This window comes from Nycticebus coucang, chromosome 8 (genome assembly GCF_027406575.1).
Source record: "Nycticebus coucang isolate mNycCou1 chromosome 8, mNycCou1.pri, whole genome shotgun sequence".
Classification (NCBI taxonomy): domain Eukaryota; kingdom Metazoa; phylum Chordata; class Mammalia; order Primates; family Lorisidae; genus Nycticebus; species Nycticebus coucang.
The window spans coordinates 6,579,692-6,596,408 of record NC_069787.1 but is presented as its reverse complement, the minus strand read 5'-3'; the positions used below and the strand labels follow the sequence as shown (position 1 = coordinate 6,596,408).

General features: G+C 46.4%; 1 protein-coding gene across 7 annotated transcripts in view; it reads left to right on the top strand.

The window, feature by feature from the left end:
• Positions 1-16,717, top strand: part of IFT122 (intraflagellar transport 122) — a 93,959-nt gene that overhangs the window by 62,016 nt on the left and 15,226 nt on the right. For all 7 annotated transcript variants that reach the window (XR_008381582.1, XR_008381581.1, XR_008381584.1 and 4 more), the window contains 5 exons: positions 150-290; positions 3,813-3,866; positions 6,759-6,920; positions 11,766-11,932; positions 15,789-15,960. Coding sequence is in view for 3 of the 7 variants with exons in the window: in XM_053599164.1 (XP_053455139.1) it covers positions 150-290; positions 3,813-3,866; positions 6,759-6,920; positions 11,766-11,932; positions 15,789-15,960 (696 nt within the window). In the remaining 4 variants the exon portion in view is untranslated. The remainder of the gene's footprint in view (positions 1-149; positions 291-3,812; positions 3,867-6,758; positions 6,921-11,765; positions 11,933-15,788; positions 15,961-16,717) is intronic.

The following is a 16,717-nucleotide window of genomic DNA, read 5'->3' as shown; positions in this document are numbered from 1 at the left end:
TGTGAGGGTACGATGGATTATTGTAGTACTATTCTACGGACATTTTTTAATTAAGTTGTTGAGCACGTCTGGAGGCATGCTCTGTATGACTGCGTCTTTCCATTGCTCTGAAAACAGTCTTCTGTTTTTGTTTTGATGAAATCCTACAGTCTGCTCCGATGTACCAGTACCTGGATAGGAAAATGTTCAAAGAAGCCTACCAAATTGCTTGCCTGGGTGTGACAGACACTGACTGGCGTGAGCTGGCCATGGAAGCTCTAGAAGGATTAGAGTTTGAAACAGCAAAGAAGGTAAGCCTCTAGTCAGTGTGAGTTGGAATTTGGTCCTTGGAGGGTTCCTTGAGGAGGTAGAAGAGGATCCAAGTGACATGGAGAGGCAGAAGCAGACTGTAGTGGGCTCTGGAGTTACGCTGACCTGGGAGTAGAGCTCAGCTCAGCCATGTCTTCACTGTGAGCTGGGCAGGTGAGAACCTTCTAAGGTTGCTTCTCTATAGCATTGTGTTGACAATAGGTCCCATCCTTGGGAAGTTGTGAAGATCTAATGCGAAAATGACTGTAAGACTATATAGGAACCATGTCTGATAGATTCTGACCATCAGTCTTACTAGCTGTTATTTATGTAAAGCATCGGGCAGGTATACTTGTGAATTGGGCTTCCATCTAGAACCTGAGGAAGGAATGGCTTCTAGCCCCCTTTCCCCTACTGCTCCCTTGCCTCTCTACCTTTCCACAGGCAATTAGAGATTCTCATTTTGCCCATATTACTGGCCTGAATTGAAGGAATTGCAAAGAAGTGTGTGGTGCCCACCTTTTTGTAAGTCAAGACTTATAAGTATGAAAAGAAAGTAGACTCGACCAGTCTAGGACTCAGAAGCCTGGCTGAGAACCAGCTGTGCCATATGACGGGCTCTATGACCTCAGGCAAGCCACTTCTCTCAGAGCGCCCCCTCCTGCCATTTCTGAAATGGGGATGGTGAAAACACCTCTACAGGGTCATTAGGCTTACCTGAGAGAGACATCACAAAGGGGAATTTAAAACCTGGAATGGTTATGCCATGGGTAGCCATCATTAAAACAAGGAGAATTCTCATTATATGATAAGTATCTGTATTATATTTTTAGTTCTACTAAGTATAGCAAAGTGGTAATAGAGGAAGGCTTTCAGAATTCAGGAGAGAAGAAGCAGCTCCCTGGAGGGAGCTTCTCTCTCCTGCCCCACCCGGGAATGCCAGCAGGGGCGATGAATACCACACACTCTTAGACGACGTAGGGTCTGTTTTTAGTGTGAAATGAAATTAAAAGTCTCTCTAGTGTAGATTGTCACCTCCTTACACCCAGTAACTAAATACTACCTCATCTTGGTATCACCCCACATTGCCTAGCACAGTGCCTTGGACAGGCTCAGTGCTCAGCACATGTTTGAATGGGTAAAACCTAAACTGAAATGACTTATTTATGTAACACCCTGTCCTGTATCCCCAGAACACTCCCTAAGAATAGAAATGATTGTATTAAAGCCACAAGATTTTTTATGTCTTTATTTTAATTGAAAAATAATTGTATATTGTATATATTTATTATGTAAAACAGGATATTTTGAAAAAGCCACAGGATTCTGACCATAGACTAGAACTTACTATTTTTTGCAAATCCCAAATCCCTTTCTTTTTCCACTGTGCCAGTTGCTCCGGGGCACGTGCTTGTGGAGAGTGGTTCCCAGCGGTAGATGGATGTCCCCGCTAGATGGCAGAGGAGAGCCGCTTAGCACCTAGACCACAGCCCTGAGGGGAGCTGCAGTTCAGTTGCTTCTCCGTTCCCATACTTCCCTCTGCCTCTGCTGAGGTTATTCACCAGCCCTGTGACTCTGACCACTCTGACCAGGCACCCTGACTCTGCAGAATGTGTCAGGCTGATAGAACTTGGAAATATTTTTCACTGGGCAAATCCTAGAATCTAGCACAGGCAGAACGCTGGCCCCTTTCTACAAAGATGGCTGAATCCTGGAAGCAGGAAAGAAATAGGTTCAGAGGTCCCGAGCTGGAAAACCTCAGAGCTAGGCCTGAGACTAGAATGCTGCTTCTTTCCCTCACTGCCACTTTTCTGGGCATTCCAGATTTCCCCTCTCATAGCACTTTAAGGAAGCCCAGCACTAGAAGGTAGTGTATAAGACCTTCAGTATGGAACGCAGGTCCTCTTAACCTTTTGTCCCTTTGTTCTTGTGATCCCTGCCTTACCCTTATATAAATTCCCTTTAAGAAAACCCATTTGCCAGGTTCCTACCATGTGATACCTTATTTAACCCTGCTTTCTGTCACTGCCTATGCTCCAATGGCTAACCTATATTCTCAAGGGTATCTGCTTCATACTTGTATAGCTCTTAGCTCAGGGAGATTTAATATGTTTAATCTGCCTGCTTCCCCTTTTAGAATGTGGGCCTCTGAATTGGGGAGGGGGCAGGGGCCAAGTCTTATTCATCTCTGGGTCTCCAGTCTTTGACAGGATGTGTGGCCTTGAGGGATGAAAAGATGAAGTCACATTGTGGTCATCTGTGAGGCAGCCAGAGGCCGGATGACTTTCTCATTTCCCCAAGTCTCTTTTGGAGAGAGGATGTCATGCAGCTAAGTAGAGGCTGCTAGTGGCCAAAGTTTCTCTGTGTTTTCAATTCTAAGGGCTCTTGGAGTTGCTGCCTCCTCTAGGCATGTGTCAGCCTATTTCCAATGGAACAATTTAAAGAAACACTGGTGGGTCGGGTGTTGTGGCTCACGCCTGTAATCCTAGCACTTTGGGAGGCCAAGGCAGGTGGATTGCTTGAACTCAGGAGTTCGTAACCAGCCTGAGCCAGAGTGAGACCCCCGTCTCTCAAAATAGCTGGGCATTGTGGTGAGTGCCTGTAGTCTCAACTAATCAGGAGGCTGAGGCAAGAGGATCACTTGAGTCCAGGAGTTTGAGGTTGCTGTGATCTATGATGCCACAGCATTCTACCCAGGATGACAAACTGAGACTCTGTCTCAAAAAAAAAAAATAATAATAATAATAATAAAGAATCACTGACTGGGTAGAAATATTGACAGCAAAGCCACATGAAATCAGTCTGATGTGGTAAGTTATGTTGCTCTAAACCCCCTACAGAATCTGAAAGCAGCAGCAGAAGCTGAGCTAATGTCAATTTGCATGTTCCTCAGAAACTTCTAGCAGCTCATGAATTAAAGTCTCTGGCTTTACTGTGAGTTCAAGAGTTTGCCTTCCAGGGACTGGAGTGATTCATCACCTACCTCCCCTCTCTCTCTCTCCAGAAACCATTTTTATTCCTTCTCAGCTTTCCCCTCCTCCCTCCCTCTGTGCTGGTTTCATGGGTTCTGGGTGCCCTGTGTTTACAGCACCTTTGGGTAAGCATAGCTGCCTCCTGCTTCCCGTCTAAGTCACCAAGATGTGCACACAGTCTCCTGTGAGTCAGTACATCTTACCCACTCCTGCTCGATGTCACTGCCTCAGAGTGCCAGAGCAGCTTGCTCCTCTTTGCATAGTCCCCAAGGAGGCACCATCACACATTGCAGTATTATACTTTTGTTTTACCTAATCCCAAGATGATTGATGCAACCAGGACTTCTTTGCTGTTCTTTGTATGGTCTAATCCTATAGATAAAGCCATGCCTCGCTGGGTGGTATAACCCTCCTGAACACAAGATAATTCATGCTTTTTTTTCTCTTCTTAACCAGCTCACTTTCAAAAGCTTGACTTCCCACCCCCAGCCAATCACCCATTTTTGAAGCCGAGAAGAAAGCTGATTTTATTTTTTATTTCTTCCCTTGTAGGCCTTCACAAGAGTACAAGACCTTCGATATTTAGAGCTCATCAACAGCATTGAGGTAAAAGATGGAGTATTCTTCCTTCTCAAGAAATCACTGACTGGGTATCAGTCATTTTCAGGGAGCCCTTCTAGAAGGCAAGAGCCCTAGGAGCATGAGGTGTCTGGGCATCTGGACCACAGCTTTGCTCTGAGGGGCAGAGTGGCCGTGTAGGGGGAGACAGGGCTCTAGAGAAGGGGTGCAATCTGGCTTGGTAGCTGGGTGAAGCAGATGGGTTCCTAATCTCTCTGAGCTTTGGTTTCTCCTGTGTGAAATGGGATCAGACCTACCTCGTAGGATTGCTATGAAGGTAAATAGGTTCTCAGTCACTGGTGTGTCCTTGTGGTGGTGGTTAGCTGCTTACTATTCTCTCGGACTCTGGGAGTCTGCCAGTATAGGAGGTGTTTCCCAAGTGCACATGACCTATGTGCCACTTCTAGAAATGGGCCTGGGGAGAAAGGCCTGCAGACTGAACTGAGCACCCCTAGTCCTGCTATTCCTGGCTGAGAACACTGGCCTGGCCAATGGAATCTAGATAGGCCTGCGGCATACTAAAGGAGCTGGTTCTAGGTACAACATTTGCTGGGTGCGGTAGACACTATTCTTAATTTCTTTGTATCTCAGCGCTGTCTGACTCGTCTGTAAAAAGGCACACATATTTTTTCTCCTGAACAGATTTATCGTGAGGCTAAGGGAATGTGAGATACACTTGAATTCCCAGATGAGAGCAGTGAGGAAGTCAGCAAATGTCTTGTCCCTCTAATTCAGTTCAGCATAATAAACACCTTTTGTGTTTGGTGTTTGGCCAACCTGTGTGCCAAGCCTAGTGGGCAGAGAGCTAAGAGAGGCCTGCAGGAGCTCATAGCCTGCTAAACCTAACAATAGCTGCCATGTGTTGAGTCTGCTCTGTGCCCCAAGCATGACCCATTTGCACTCTGTTCCAAATCCTTACAAGAACTTAACAAGTCAGTTAATGCTATTATCCCTTTTTGATGCAGAAGGAAACTAAGGCTCAGAGAGGCTGTGTGATGCTCAAGGGGCCACAGCCAAAAGCTCAATTGGAGTTCAAACCCCCTCTGTCTGTTCCTGAGCTGATGCTCCCTAGGCCACCTCCCTCCCTACTACATTCCCCAGCACGTCATAAGGAGCATCTCTATCTTGTTATTTAGCTGCATGGTAAAGGGCTTGTTTGGAGCCACCTAACTGTAATGTCCAGTTGTGCTTACTAATCAGCATCGGCATTTTTAAATCAACTATTCTGGATCTAGGGAGTCTTAATCTGAAGCCATGGAACAAAATTTTACTGTATACAAAAGTGACTGGTGTCTGTGGGGACCAACTCTATATGTTATGTCCTACTGAGTTTACAATGTCTACTGCTTCTATATGAGCTGGAAAGTCATTTAAAGTAAACTTACGAGAGTCTCTCTTGAAAAAAAGGAAGGTGCCTTCAAGTAGGATCCTTTTTGACCACTCTTAGGCCTTAGTCACATGCTTTTAAGTTGTCAGCATTATTCTAGAGAATTCAGGTTCCTCAAGAGGTTTCTTTCTTTCTAGTTGGTGAAATGTTTCTATATTGGTAATGAGGAAAAGATTGCTACGGACCTGCTGGATGTACACAGGCCATTTTTATTGATCATGGTGTTACTATATGGCCGAGAATGGATATGGCCTAAATTCTGCACCTAGTAAAACCTATTTTTTTGGTCTCTCTGAAAGATTTTAATTCATTCCAACTATTAGGAGCTATAGTTCATTTGTCTGATTAGCCTCAACTATGTATAGATTTTTTAAAAAATTATTTCTGTCAGTGGGGAAGCATGATGCCTCCAGCTGTTAAAACTTTCACCAGCTTGTCTAGAGTTTGATTCAATGTCTCATCTTCCTCCACTGTGATACACTTGCTTGAAAACAAGCAAAAGGAAACTGCTGGGGATGAGGGATTGGTGCTATTGAGTGTTTACAAATACTTGAGCTGCAGACTAATGAATGTTCCTTAACACAGAAGGAAGGAGCAGAGTACTTCTCTTTATCCTCAGTATCATTAAGCATCTGTGTGTATGTGTGTGTATATGCACACCTTCAGGAGGTGTATTACATGATACAAAGAGCGTGTGGAGTCAGAGTCGAAATGCTGGCTCCATCCGACCTTAACCTCCCCTTCCTCTGTCTCAGCTTCCTTCACTATAACACTTGGGTGGTAATACCTACACTGAGGTCACTGAAAGGAATAAAGAGTCCATGTGTGTATAAAGTATGCACCTGGCACCCAGTAGATGTTCGGTAGCTGGTATTTCTTACCTGCTCTTTAGAAATAGGAAAAACCCAGCCACTGGTACAAGCCTGCAGTTCCAGCTACCGAGGAGGCTGAAGCAGGATAATTGCTTGAGCCTAGAAGTTTAATGCCAGCTGATGCAACATAGCAAACCCCATCTTAAAAAGGAAGAAAGAAGTAGGAACATAGAAAGATTTATTATCCTATTGGTCTCCATCTTGGGCAGAAACCCTAAGCTTTCTCCTTATCTGTCGTCCTCATGGTCACAACTCTGGCCTACCAAGCCTGCAGATTTGGGAGCGCTTGGGACCGTAGAGGTCACCGGTGAGTTGGTAGCACACACAATCCAAACCATCCAGTTGGAAGACTATACAGGAAAGCAACCCTGAGGAATTTCCATTGAACAAACAAAGGTTTGCATCTTTTTTTGATCTTCACTTGTCTGGAAAAAATATCTGCTTTTGTTGTCAGGCATTCCCACCAGAACCTAGGTGAGAGACACAACAGCCTAGGAGCCAAACGTAGCTTCCAATAGGAAGGCCCATGGGCTTAACTTGAAATAGCAACATGTAACCTTTGTAAAGGCTGCTTCCTGCCATGGCTGCAGAGGCCATTTCCTGTGCTTCTAATTTTTCCAGGAGAGGAAGAAGCGGGGAGAAACCAACAATGACCTGTTTCTGGCAGATGTGTTTTCCTACCAGGGGAAGTTCCATGAGGCCGCCAAACTGTACAAGAGGAGTGGTCACGAGAACCTTGCGCTCGACATGTACACTGACCTCTGCATGTTTGAGTATGCCAAGGTAAACTACCCACATCTTAGGCCCAAGCTGCCGTTTGGAGCCCACTGACCTGCAATGTCCAACTTGTTTGCCCGAAGAGTGCTGCAGATGAAAAATGGCTTTGGAAAGGGTATGAGTAAATTGATAAAGAAACCATCTACTGCCGCTGGTTGAATCTGACCCAAAACTGACCTTTCCAGGTGATACCAAAGAGACAGAGTATGACAATTCATACCTTTGTTAGCATCAGAGCTACATGGGCTGTGTGAGTCTGTACCAGTGTATCCCTTCATTATGGGTTGAAGACTGGCCAGACACAGTGGCTCACACCTGTAATCCTAGCACTCTGGAAGGCTGAGACAGGTAATTGCTTAAGCTCAGGAGTTTCGAGACCAGCCTGAGCAAGAGCAAGACCCTGTCTTTACTTTTTTTAATAGAAAATTTAGCTAGGGGTGGCAAGTGCTAGAAGCCCCAGCTACTCGGAAGCTGAGATATGAGGATTGCTTGAGTCCAAGAGTTTGAGGTTGCTATGAACTATAATGATACCACAGTGCTCAGACCCAGGGTGACTGAGTGAGACTCTGTCTCCAAAAAAAATGAAGGTTGAGGGCTTAGGGCTTTGGGGCTGTCTCCCACACATTGTCTCAAACCTTGTCAGGAGCTACAAAAAATCAATGTCCTCAGGCCTAAGCTTGTCCTACCAACCATGTGATGGGTTCATTCCAGCTAAGTGTTGGGGCAGTGTGCCTCACACCACCCCAGCAGGTCTCGGTGGGTGATCGTAGAGATTTCCTTTGGCATTTGGAGGGTGCCTGTTAGAATTAGTCTCCAACATATCTAGCTCTGTAAAGGTACATGTGGCAGAGGAGCTTCCTGGACCAGGTTCCTGATGGCTCGTGTGAGAATGAGTTGCGCTAAGTAGCCCAGACATTGGCAATTCAGCTTAATGCAAGGTTAGAAGACCTTGGGTGCATCGAGCAAGGAGGTTCTACCTTCCGCAGAGGTGCCTTTGTTAATCTGCCTCTCCCAGTAGTGTCAGAAGAGGCTGTGAGCATATTAGTAAGTGAGTCATCAGCCACAACCAATTAGTGGCTATTAATGGTAATTATCTAGCTCTCAAGTTCAAGATGGAAAATCTTCCCCATTTTTTTCTGCTCTTCTGTTCTCAAAGATGGCTGTGATCTTCTACCATCTATTATATCCCAGGGCTGCAGGTTGTATGGCTCCCTGTGATGGGGCCCAGGAGTTACTGTTCATCAGTACCTGGACAAGCCCCCGAGCCCAGCCTGTCCTTCCACCATGGTGACTCCTTCACTCCATACGGCAGACCTGGGGTGCCTCGGGTTCACCTTTCTTATCTTCCACCGTACTCCCGCCGCACACACATGCAGGATTTCATGATAGATTTGGAGTGAGAACACCTATGTCAGTTTGTCTCCTTTGGGCAATAACAGAATTTTAAATGGGGACAAAATTTCTAACTGCAAATTAAAATGCAGCTACTACATGCATTTTTTATGTCAACAAAGCTGGAAACTGGTAAAGGTAAAATTCATAGGTAAAATTTGGGCATCAGGAACAGCTGGATTTGGTTGTTCTTTGGGACCAATGGTACTTTGTAGAGCCCTTGACTCCTCTCCAAGCAGGCACTGCAGTGCAGTAGAAAATAACTTGCCTTGGCACCCAGATAGCTGGTATGAGTCTGGGTCCCTCCTGTGTAGTAGGTGACCTGGGGAAAGTCTCTTCTTCATTAAGTCTCTATTTCCTCCTCAGGGGGTAACACAGCTACATTTTAGTTTAGTTCTGAGAATTGTACAGAATAATTTGTGGGAAAAGCCTTAAATGCCAAGCTGTAGAAAGATTAGGAAAATGAGAGGGGCCAAGCATGACCATGGAGTCCATGTTCTTTATCCCTCTCTCTGGCTGCCCCATTGCTGCCTCTCCTCTGAGGCCCTCAGAACACTTCGGGTGGGCTTCACATGCCCACAGTCTACCACCCAGAAATGCAGCCCATTTACACACTCCATCTGGTCTGTCTCTCTATGAAGGTAAATACTCTGGGACTTGTTTTTGGTTTTAGTTTTTGATCACAGTTCCAAGTAGGTTGGTTCTGTTTCAATCCCTCCTCCCATCCCCCGCCCAGTAGTCTGAATTAACAAAGTGTGTACATACACATTATGTTGGGGGTGGGGGAGACCCAGTGCTTATTAACATGGCATGTTTTTGTTTACTTGAAAATTGCTTCCCAAGATTCAATCTGGTTTTCAGAAAATTTTTAAATTACATTCCCACGTACAAATAAATTGTATGCTTTCCGGATAAGTGACATGTTTATATGGTGATAAAGGGAATTATAATGCTCTTAACTCTTATATAGTATGTCCTTATCAAAATCACCAAGCATGAGAACACTGTTTAGTCTCATTCGTCACTCAGCACAGCCTCTTTCTGTCTACTTCAGGACAAAGTCTTTGACATGGCCCCTAGATAACGTGTAAATTAGCTTCATGGAACCAGAAAGCCTTTGAAAACCCCGTTTGTTGAGCCTTGAAGGAACCATTTAGACTCAGCTACAATTAAGTCACAGCTCCCTGAGCTGGACTCCTGGGCTGGAGACTCCTTCAAGCCTGGGACCCATATGCCCGGATGGTCTCACTAGGGCAAGGACCCAAACTCGTGGCTCTCTCCCAGCCTCTGACCTTACTGTGGTCGCCCCAGGTCCACTGAGCACTCACTCAGGTACTTTTGAAGGCTATTTTTATTCTTGTTTCCCCAACTGCTAACCTCATTTCACCAACCAGGTAGGCAGTTTCCAGCTTTGTTGACATAAAAAATGCATGTAGTAGCTGCCACAAGTAGAAGGTGTGTCTGTAAGGGCCCAAACTAGGTATAGTCAGTGGCTGCATTCTCAGCCCCTTCCCCTCTGTGAACTCCAGAGGGTCCTCAACATCAGGGTAAACAATGTCCCTACCTCCCCGCCCCCCTGTTTTTTTGAGACAGAGTCTTACTTTTGTCAGCCTTGGTGGAGTGTCATGGTGTCACAGTTCACAGCCACCTCAAACACCTGGGCTCAAGTGATTCTCTTGCCTTAGCCTCCTAAGTAGCTAGGACTATAGGCACCTGCCACAATGCCCGGCTATTTATTTATTTATTTATTTAGAGACAGAGTCTCATTATGTCACCCTCAGTAGAGTGCTGTGGCGTCACAGATCACAGCAACCTCCAACTCTTGGGTGTAAGCAATTCTTTTGCCTCAGCCTTTCATGTAGCTGGGACTACAGGTGCCCACCACAATACCTGGCTAGTTTTGGTTACAGTTGTCATTATTGATTAGTTGGCCCAGGCTGGGTTTGAACCTGCCACTCTCGGTGTATGTGGCTGGTGCTATAACCACTGTGCTACGGGCGCCAAGCCACCAGCTATTTTTAGAGATGAAGTCTCACTCTAGCTCAGGCTGGTCTCAAACCTGTGAACTCAGGCAATCCACCTACCTTGGCCTCCCAAGTGCTGGGATTATAGGCCACTGCACCTGGCCCCTTCCTCCCCTTCTTAAAACTTTTGGTTGTCTTAGGCCGACCTAATACATGATTTTAGGAGCTGCACAATTACCCTGAAAGCAAATGGAAAAGAAAAAGTGAGCTAATTGTTCAAGTGGGTTTTTAGCATACATTGACTGTACTTTCCTGACAAATGAGTATTAATCACGGGGAAAGGAGTGCTTTTTTATACTTTGTGATGCTGACACAGAGCACTCTCTGCAGGGTACATTATTCCTAAGACAAACTGCTTCTTACTAGTAATACAGAAGATGTGGGCTAGAACCACTCTCAATTTCACTTTTTGAACTCCCCACCTTTAAAAATACCAGCACTGGTGCTATCTACTGTGGCAAACTCTCTCATATGTATTTCGGATAACCATATCCTGAAAAGAGCTGATTTTCTGAAATTGTTTCCCACACATTCTAGGACCAACCCAACCCAGGGAAGCTGGACGTGGCCCTTCAGAGGCCCCCGTGGTGGTGGAAGGAGCACAAGCTCTGTGGCCTGAGTCCCCAACCTTGGGGATCACAGGCCTCTCTTCCTTCAGGGGTTCTCACTAGGCCCCTTCCCCCACCTCAGATGCCCTCGTGGCCTCCTGCTGTGCCACCATCCCTGCAGACCTGACTTCAGAACAGGACCCCATATCATTCAGTTGAGAAATAATTAACCAAAGAGTTTTGCTTGTTATCTGTCCCAGGCAAAGTCCTTAAATTCAAGCAACAAACGGATGCAAATCTTCTCGTGTGGTGATAGTTGAGGAAGGGCAGAGAGGGCCTAACCGAGAACTCTTTAAATCATTTTGTTTGTGTGCGTTTAGGGGGGCCACATGCTCAGCCCCCTCTGAGGTCTGAGGTATCCTTCGTATCATCTGAATGAAGATTGTGGGTATGAATACTTGAAATTAGGCAACCATGCTGTCTAATCACTATAGAAACAGTTACATGTATCTTGAGCTATATGAGAGACACATACACAAAGTAACTTGGTCATAAACCCTCTACAGTGCAGAGTTCCAAAGTGTCCAAAAAGCATTTAGCTGAAGCGTGAATGTCCATCAGTGAGAAGGGAAGGAAACATTGAGAGCCATAGTCCTTGAGACTGTCCCAGTATCCCCGAGGAACACCTGTGGAGCAGCCTGTCATCACTCCTCCTAAACACCTGGGACTGTCCCCCACCCAGGCACACAGGGATGGGCTCTGCCTGCATCCTGATTGCCTGCTTCAGCCAAAGGGAGCCCTTCCTTGCTCCAGCTTTCAGCAGCCTGACGTAATGCTGGCACAGGAAGTTCTAATCCGGAGTGTTTTTGTTTGTTATGCTTCCTCAGGATTTCCTTGGATCTGGAGACCCCAAAGAAACAAAGATGCTAATCACCAAACAGGCTGACTGGGCCAGAAATATCAACGAGCCCAAAGCTGCTGTGGAAATGTACATCTCAGCAGGAGAGCACGTCAAGGCCATCGAGATCAGTGGCAACCATGGCTGGGTTGACATGTAGGTTTCAGTCTCTGTCCCGAGGAGCATTTGGCAGCATGTCATAACATGTCAGCTCTTGGTTTTGACTGACAAGGGAAAAAATAGTGTTTCTCTAAATATCTAATCAAATGTGAAAGCCACTAGGTTCTTTCGGAGATGAGATGGTAGAAGGCAGTTGCTGCCTTTGTGGCGCCTATCAAGTCCCTGGGAGAAGGGGTGGTGGGGACTGAAGGGGACTGCATTTGCCGAGTGCTCACTACAACCCAGGTGCTGCCATGACCTTGCAGGCATTTGATTCATTCCCCATACCCTCAAGGTTGGTGTTTCCAGGCCCTTCTTGCTAACGAGGAAACCCAGGGTCAAAGGACAAGTGATCACAGAAGTTCAAACAGCCAGGAAGTCTTGGAGCTAAGCTTCAGGCTCTGATCTGGGTGATTTCAATGTCCCTAACAGTGTAGGAACCAAAGAAGAACAAGAAAATTGTAAGTACATCAGGGAATGAGAATTCCCATGGAGGGAGCCATGGATGTCTTCTCTTAGGAAGTAGTCTTTGCATGAAGGGGCCTTGAAGAACTTTAAGAGGTAGAGATGATAGGAAAGGAAAGGACATGCAGGCAGGAGGAATAGCACAAAGAGAGCACATCGGCTCTGGTTGGAATAAAAGGTGTGTGGGAAGTGAGGGGACAGCTGCATTGAGGGCTTCAGGGGCCAGACTGAGGGGTTCAGATTTGTCAGCCGAGAGAAGGGACCTATAGCTAGGGCTGTGCAGTCAGACCTGCCTCAGGCTGTAGGGTTACAATGGAGGAAAACTAGAGGAAGGGAGACAGGTAACTGGCCAGTGCAGTAGACCAGGAGGGAGCAAGAGACAGATAGAGGAGCTAAGGACTGAGGGTGCCCCCTGGCATCGGGCCAGGCCAGGGCACGGAATGCTGATTACGAGCTCTGCACTCGCTGGCCGTGGTGCCTTTCACCAAGGTGCAGAGCGGAAGGAGAGGAATGGGCAAGGTGTGGGGCTGCACAGAGCCATGATGGCTTTGCCCTCCCGCAGTCAGAGACCGTGCGTGTCGTGCACACACGTGCACATACGAGTGTGAAGACAAGAAGGGAGGGGGTTCCTGAGGTTGGCTCAGTCTGTGCCTAAAGACGGTTGGTTGTTCTGGAAACAAAACTGTGGTCCACAGGTAGCAGTGTCCCACCCAGGACCTGGGGAGGTGGCTGGTTAATGATCAGGTAGCCCCTTGAGCCCCACCATGTGGTTTGTGTGTGGACTCCTCATAAAGGGACATTGCTGGGTGACCTATCACTCCATCTTTCTCTTGCCCAAGAATAAAGTTTGTTAAAAATAGAGGCATAGATTTTTGTCCCCCAAATTACTCTTTTCACAAAGGATGTGATTTAGGGTCTCTTCATTCATTCCTCTGGTTTTTCTTTCTTTTTTTTTTTTTATTGTTGGGGATTCATTGAGGGTACAATAAGCCAGGTTACATTGATTGCAATTGTTAGGTAAAGTCCCTCTTGCAATCATGTCTTGCCCCCATAAAGTGTGACACACACCAAGGCCCCACCCCCCTCCCTCTGTCCCTCTTTCTGCTTTTCCTCCCCCCCCATAACCTTAATTGTCATTAATTGTCCTCATATCAAAATTGAGTACGTAGGATTCATGCTTCTCCATTCTTGTGATGCTTTACTAAGAATAATGTCTTCCACTTCCATCCAGGTTAATATGAAGGATGTAAAGTCTCCATTCTTTTTAATGGCTGAATAGTATTCCATGGTATACATATACCACAGTTTGTTAATCCATTCCTGGGTTGGTGGGCATTTAGGCTGTTTCCACATTTTGGCGATTGTAAATTGAGCTGCAATAAACAGTCTAGTACAAGTGTCCTTATGATAAAAGGATTTTTTTCCTTCTGGGTAGATGGCCAGTAATGGGATTGCAGGATCAAATGGGAGGTCTAGCTTGAGTGCTTTGAGGTTTCTCCATACTTGCAGTCCCACCAGCAGTGTAAAAGTGTTCCCTTCTCTCCACATCCACGCCAGCAGCTTCAGTTTTGAGATTTTGTGATGTGGGCCATTCTCACTGGGGTTAGATGATATCTCAGGGTTGTTTTGATTTGCATTTCTCTAATATATAGAGATGATGAACATTTTTTCATGTGTTTGTTAGGCATTCGTCTGTCATCTTTAGAGAAGGTTCTATTCATGTCTCTTGCCCATTGATATATGGGATTGTTGGCTTTTTTCCTGTGGATTAATTTGAGTTCTCTATAGATCCTAGTTATCAAGCTTTTGTCTGATTGAAAATATGCAAATATCCTTTCCCATTGTGTAGGTTGTCTCTTTGCTTTGGTTATTGTCTCCTTAGCTGTACAGAAGCTTTTCAGTTTAATGAAGTCCCATTTGTTTATTTTTGTTGTTGTTGCAATTGCCATGGCAGTCTTCTTCATGAAGTCTTTCCCCAGGCCAATATCTTCCAGGGTTTTTCCTATGCTTTCCTTGAGGATTTTTATTGTTTCATGCCTTAAATTTAAGTCCTTTATCCATCTTGAATCAATTTTTGTGAGTGGGGAAAGGTGTGGGTCCAGTTTCAGTCTTTTACATGTAGACATCCAGTTCTCCCAACACCATTTATTGAATAGAGAGTCTTTCCCCCAAGATATGTTCTTGTTCATTCCTCTGGTTTTTCAAGTGTCACTTTCATCTGTAAGTGCAATGTATCAGGTTACCCTGGGGAGACTTAACTAGTTCAAGAAAGAGACATTAGCATGATCCATCCCTTTTCCAGGTCTAGCTGTTAAAGGTGCCTCTCCTCCAGAAACATTTGGTATGATGGGTGAGATGTTCCTAAGGCTCCAAGGGGCTGCCTGTGCCACCTTTCCCTAAAAATGCATCCTTCTCTGCTGAGCAGTCTTATTTTTAGTTGACATTATTATTCCCCATGTAGACTGACAGGCCTCCCTGTGCTTCTCTGACTCCGAGGCAGGGATCTGCTACAGCTGCTTCCCCTTCCTTTCTCACAAAGAGCAGGCTGCCCAGAATCCCTTCTCCTGGGAGAGCTGGTGTCGCTCTAGACTCCAGCCTGACCAGACAGAACAAGCACGTTCCATCTAGCCCGCTTGTCCCCATGAGCAGTGGGAGGCTGGTCACCAGGGACAAGAAGTGGTGAGCCAGCTGGTCCCTGTGGCTCCTCGCTGTGGTTACCACCTTGGCCAGAAAGAGGACATAATCAAGACTTCCTGCAGGCCTTTTTTCTAGAGCTCAGCGCAGGCCCCACACATGCCTCTTCCTATAGAGGGCCAGTCATTGAAGAATTCTCACACTTTCTGTGAGAATTACTGAAATGGTGTTAGAAAGAGTACTCTGCAACTTCCTGGCTGTGGCGTTGGGCTGCTTGCTTCACCTTTCCCCTAGACTTCGGTCTTCTCACCTATAAAATGGGAATAATTGTACCCACCTTTAGGGTGGTGAAGATTCAGTGAGATCACACATGGGAAAACTCATGGCACCGTCTTGGTACCTGGTAGGAGATAAGTAAACATTTATTTCTATCCCCAGACCCTGCTGTAAATAGATAAGTAAATACCTTTCATATACCTGTGAAAGATATATGAGGTGGCCAGCAATATCCTTTGGAGCCGACCTCTCCTTGTCCCTGGCAGTGTTCCTGGAATATGTACTCACTCATTTAATAACCACCCATCCAGCATCTTCCAGGGGCCATGGCTCTGTATTAGCACTGGGTGTGGGGGGGGGACAGCAAAATAAATGGACATAGAGCCTGTCCTTGAGAAGCCCTGAATCCCCACCACTACTTCCTTTCATCAGGCACTTCACAGTGGTCCCTCTCCTCCCGCCGCTCCTCCCTCTCCAGGTTGATCGACATTGCCCGCAGGCTGGACAAGGCTGAGCGGGAGCCTCTGCTGTTGTGTGCTAGCTACTTCAAGAAGCTGGATAACCCTGGCTATGCTGCCGAGACCTACCTAAAGATGGGAGACCTGAAGTCCTTGGTGCAGCTGCACGTGGAGACTCAGCGCTGGGATGAGGTGAGGAGAAGGTGCCTTGTGGGCTGGCGGGGGGGTCCCACCTGAGCCCTGAGAAACAGGTAGGTAAGTAGAGAGGACGTTTAGGGTTTGAATGGAGAGAAGCTGCCCTGATGATAGGATGAACTTTGGAAGTCAGGAGACTTAACTTCAAATCTGTGAGACAGGGTATCTAGGAGGGCCTTTCCGTACTAGCTTTCCATTTGTTCATTCATTCATTCAGTCAGTCAGAAAATCTTTATTGACTGCCTGCTCTTTGCCAGCCCTGTAATAGTCATCAGGGATGTGAATGTCGAAGTGACAGCTCTAGCACCTGCTGTTGGCCTGAGCTGCCTCTGTCCAGCACCACAGGCTCAGATCCATCTCTATGTGAAGGTGCACCTGTGTGACATATAAAACCTGCTGGGTAGCATTCTAGCAGAAAATGCCATCTCTGCTTCCCAGATACAGACTGTGAGAGCCAGCTGGGGGCCAGCTTTTCCCCTCCATTTTGGGCCCCTACCCCAACCTGGGCTTCTCTAGTGTGGTGGGCAGGGAAAAAAGTCAGCCAGGCCAGTGGGAAAGATGGCCAGCCTGCCGCCTATAGAAGCGCTGATGCGGCCCCTCCATGGCTAAGCGCCCACCTTCCAGCTCCCTGGCTCCCAGGGAGACATCCATTCTCTGAGAATTAGGGACCACACCCATGATCCTCACCATGCCCCACCCACCCATTGTGGTCTATTTTGCAGAGTGATAGCAGGACCTTTTCTGGGTAACAGTT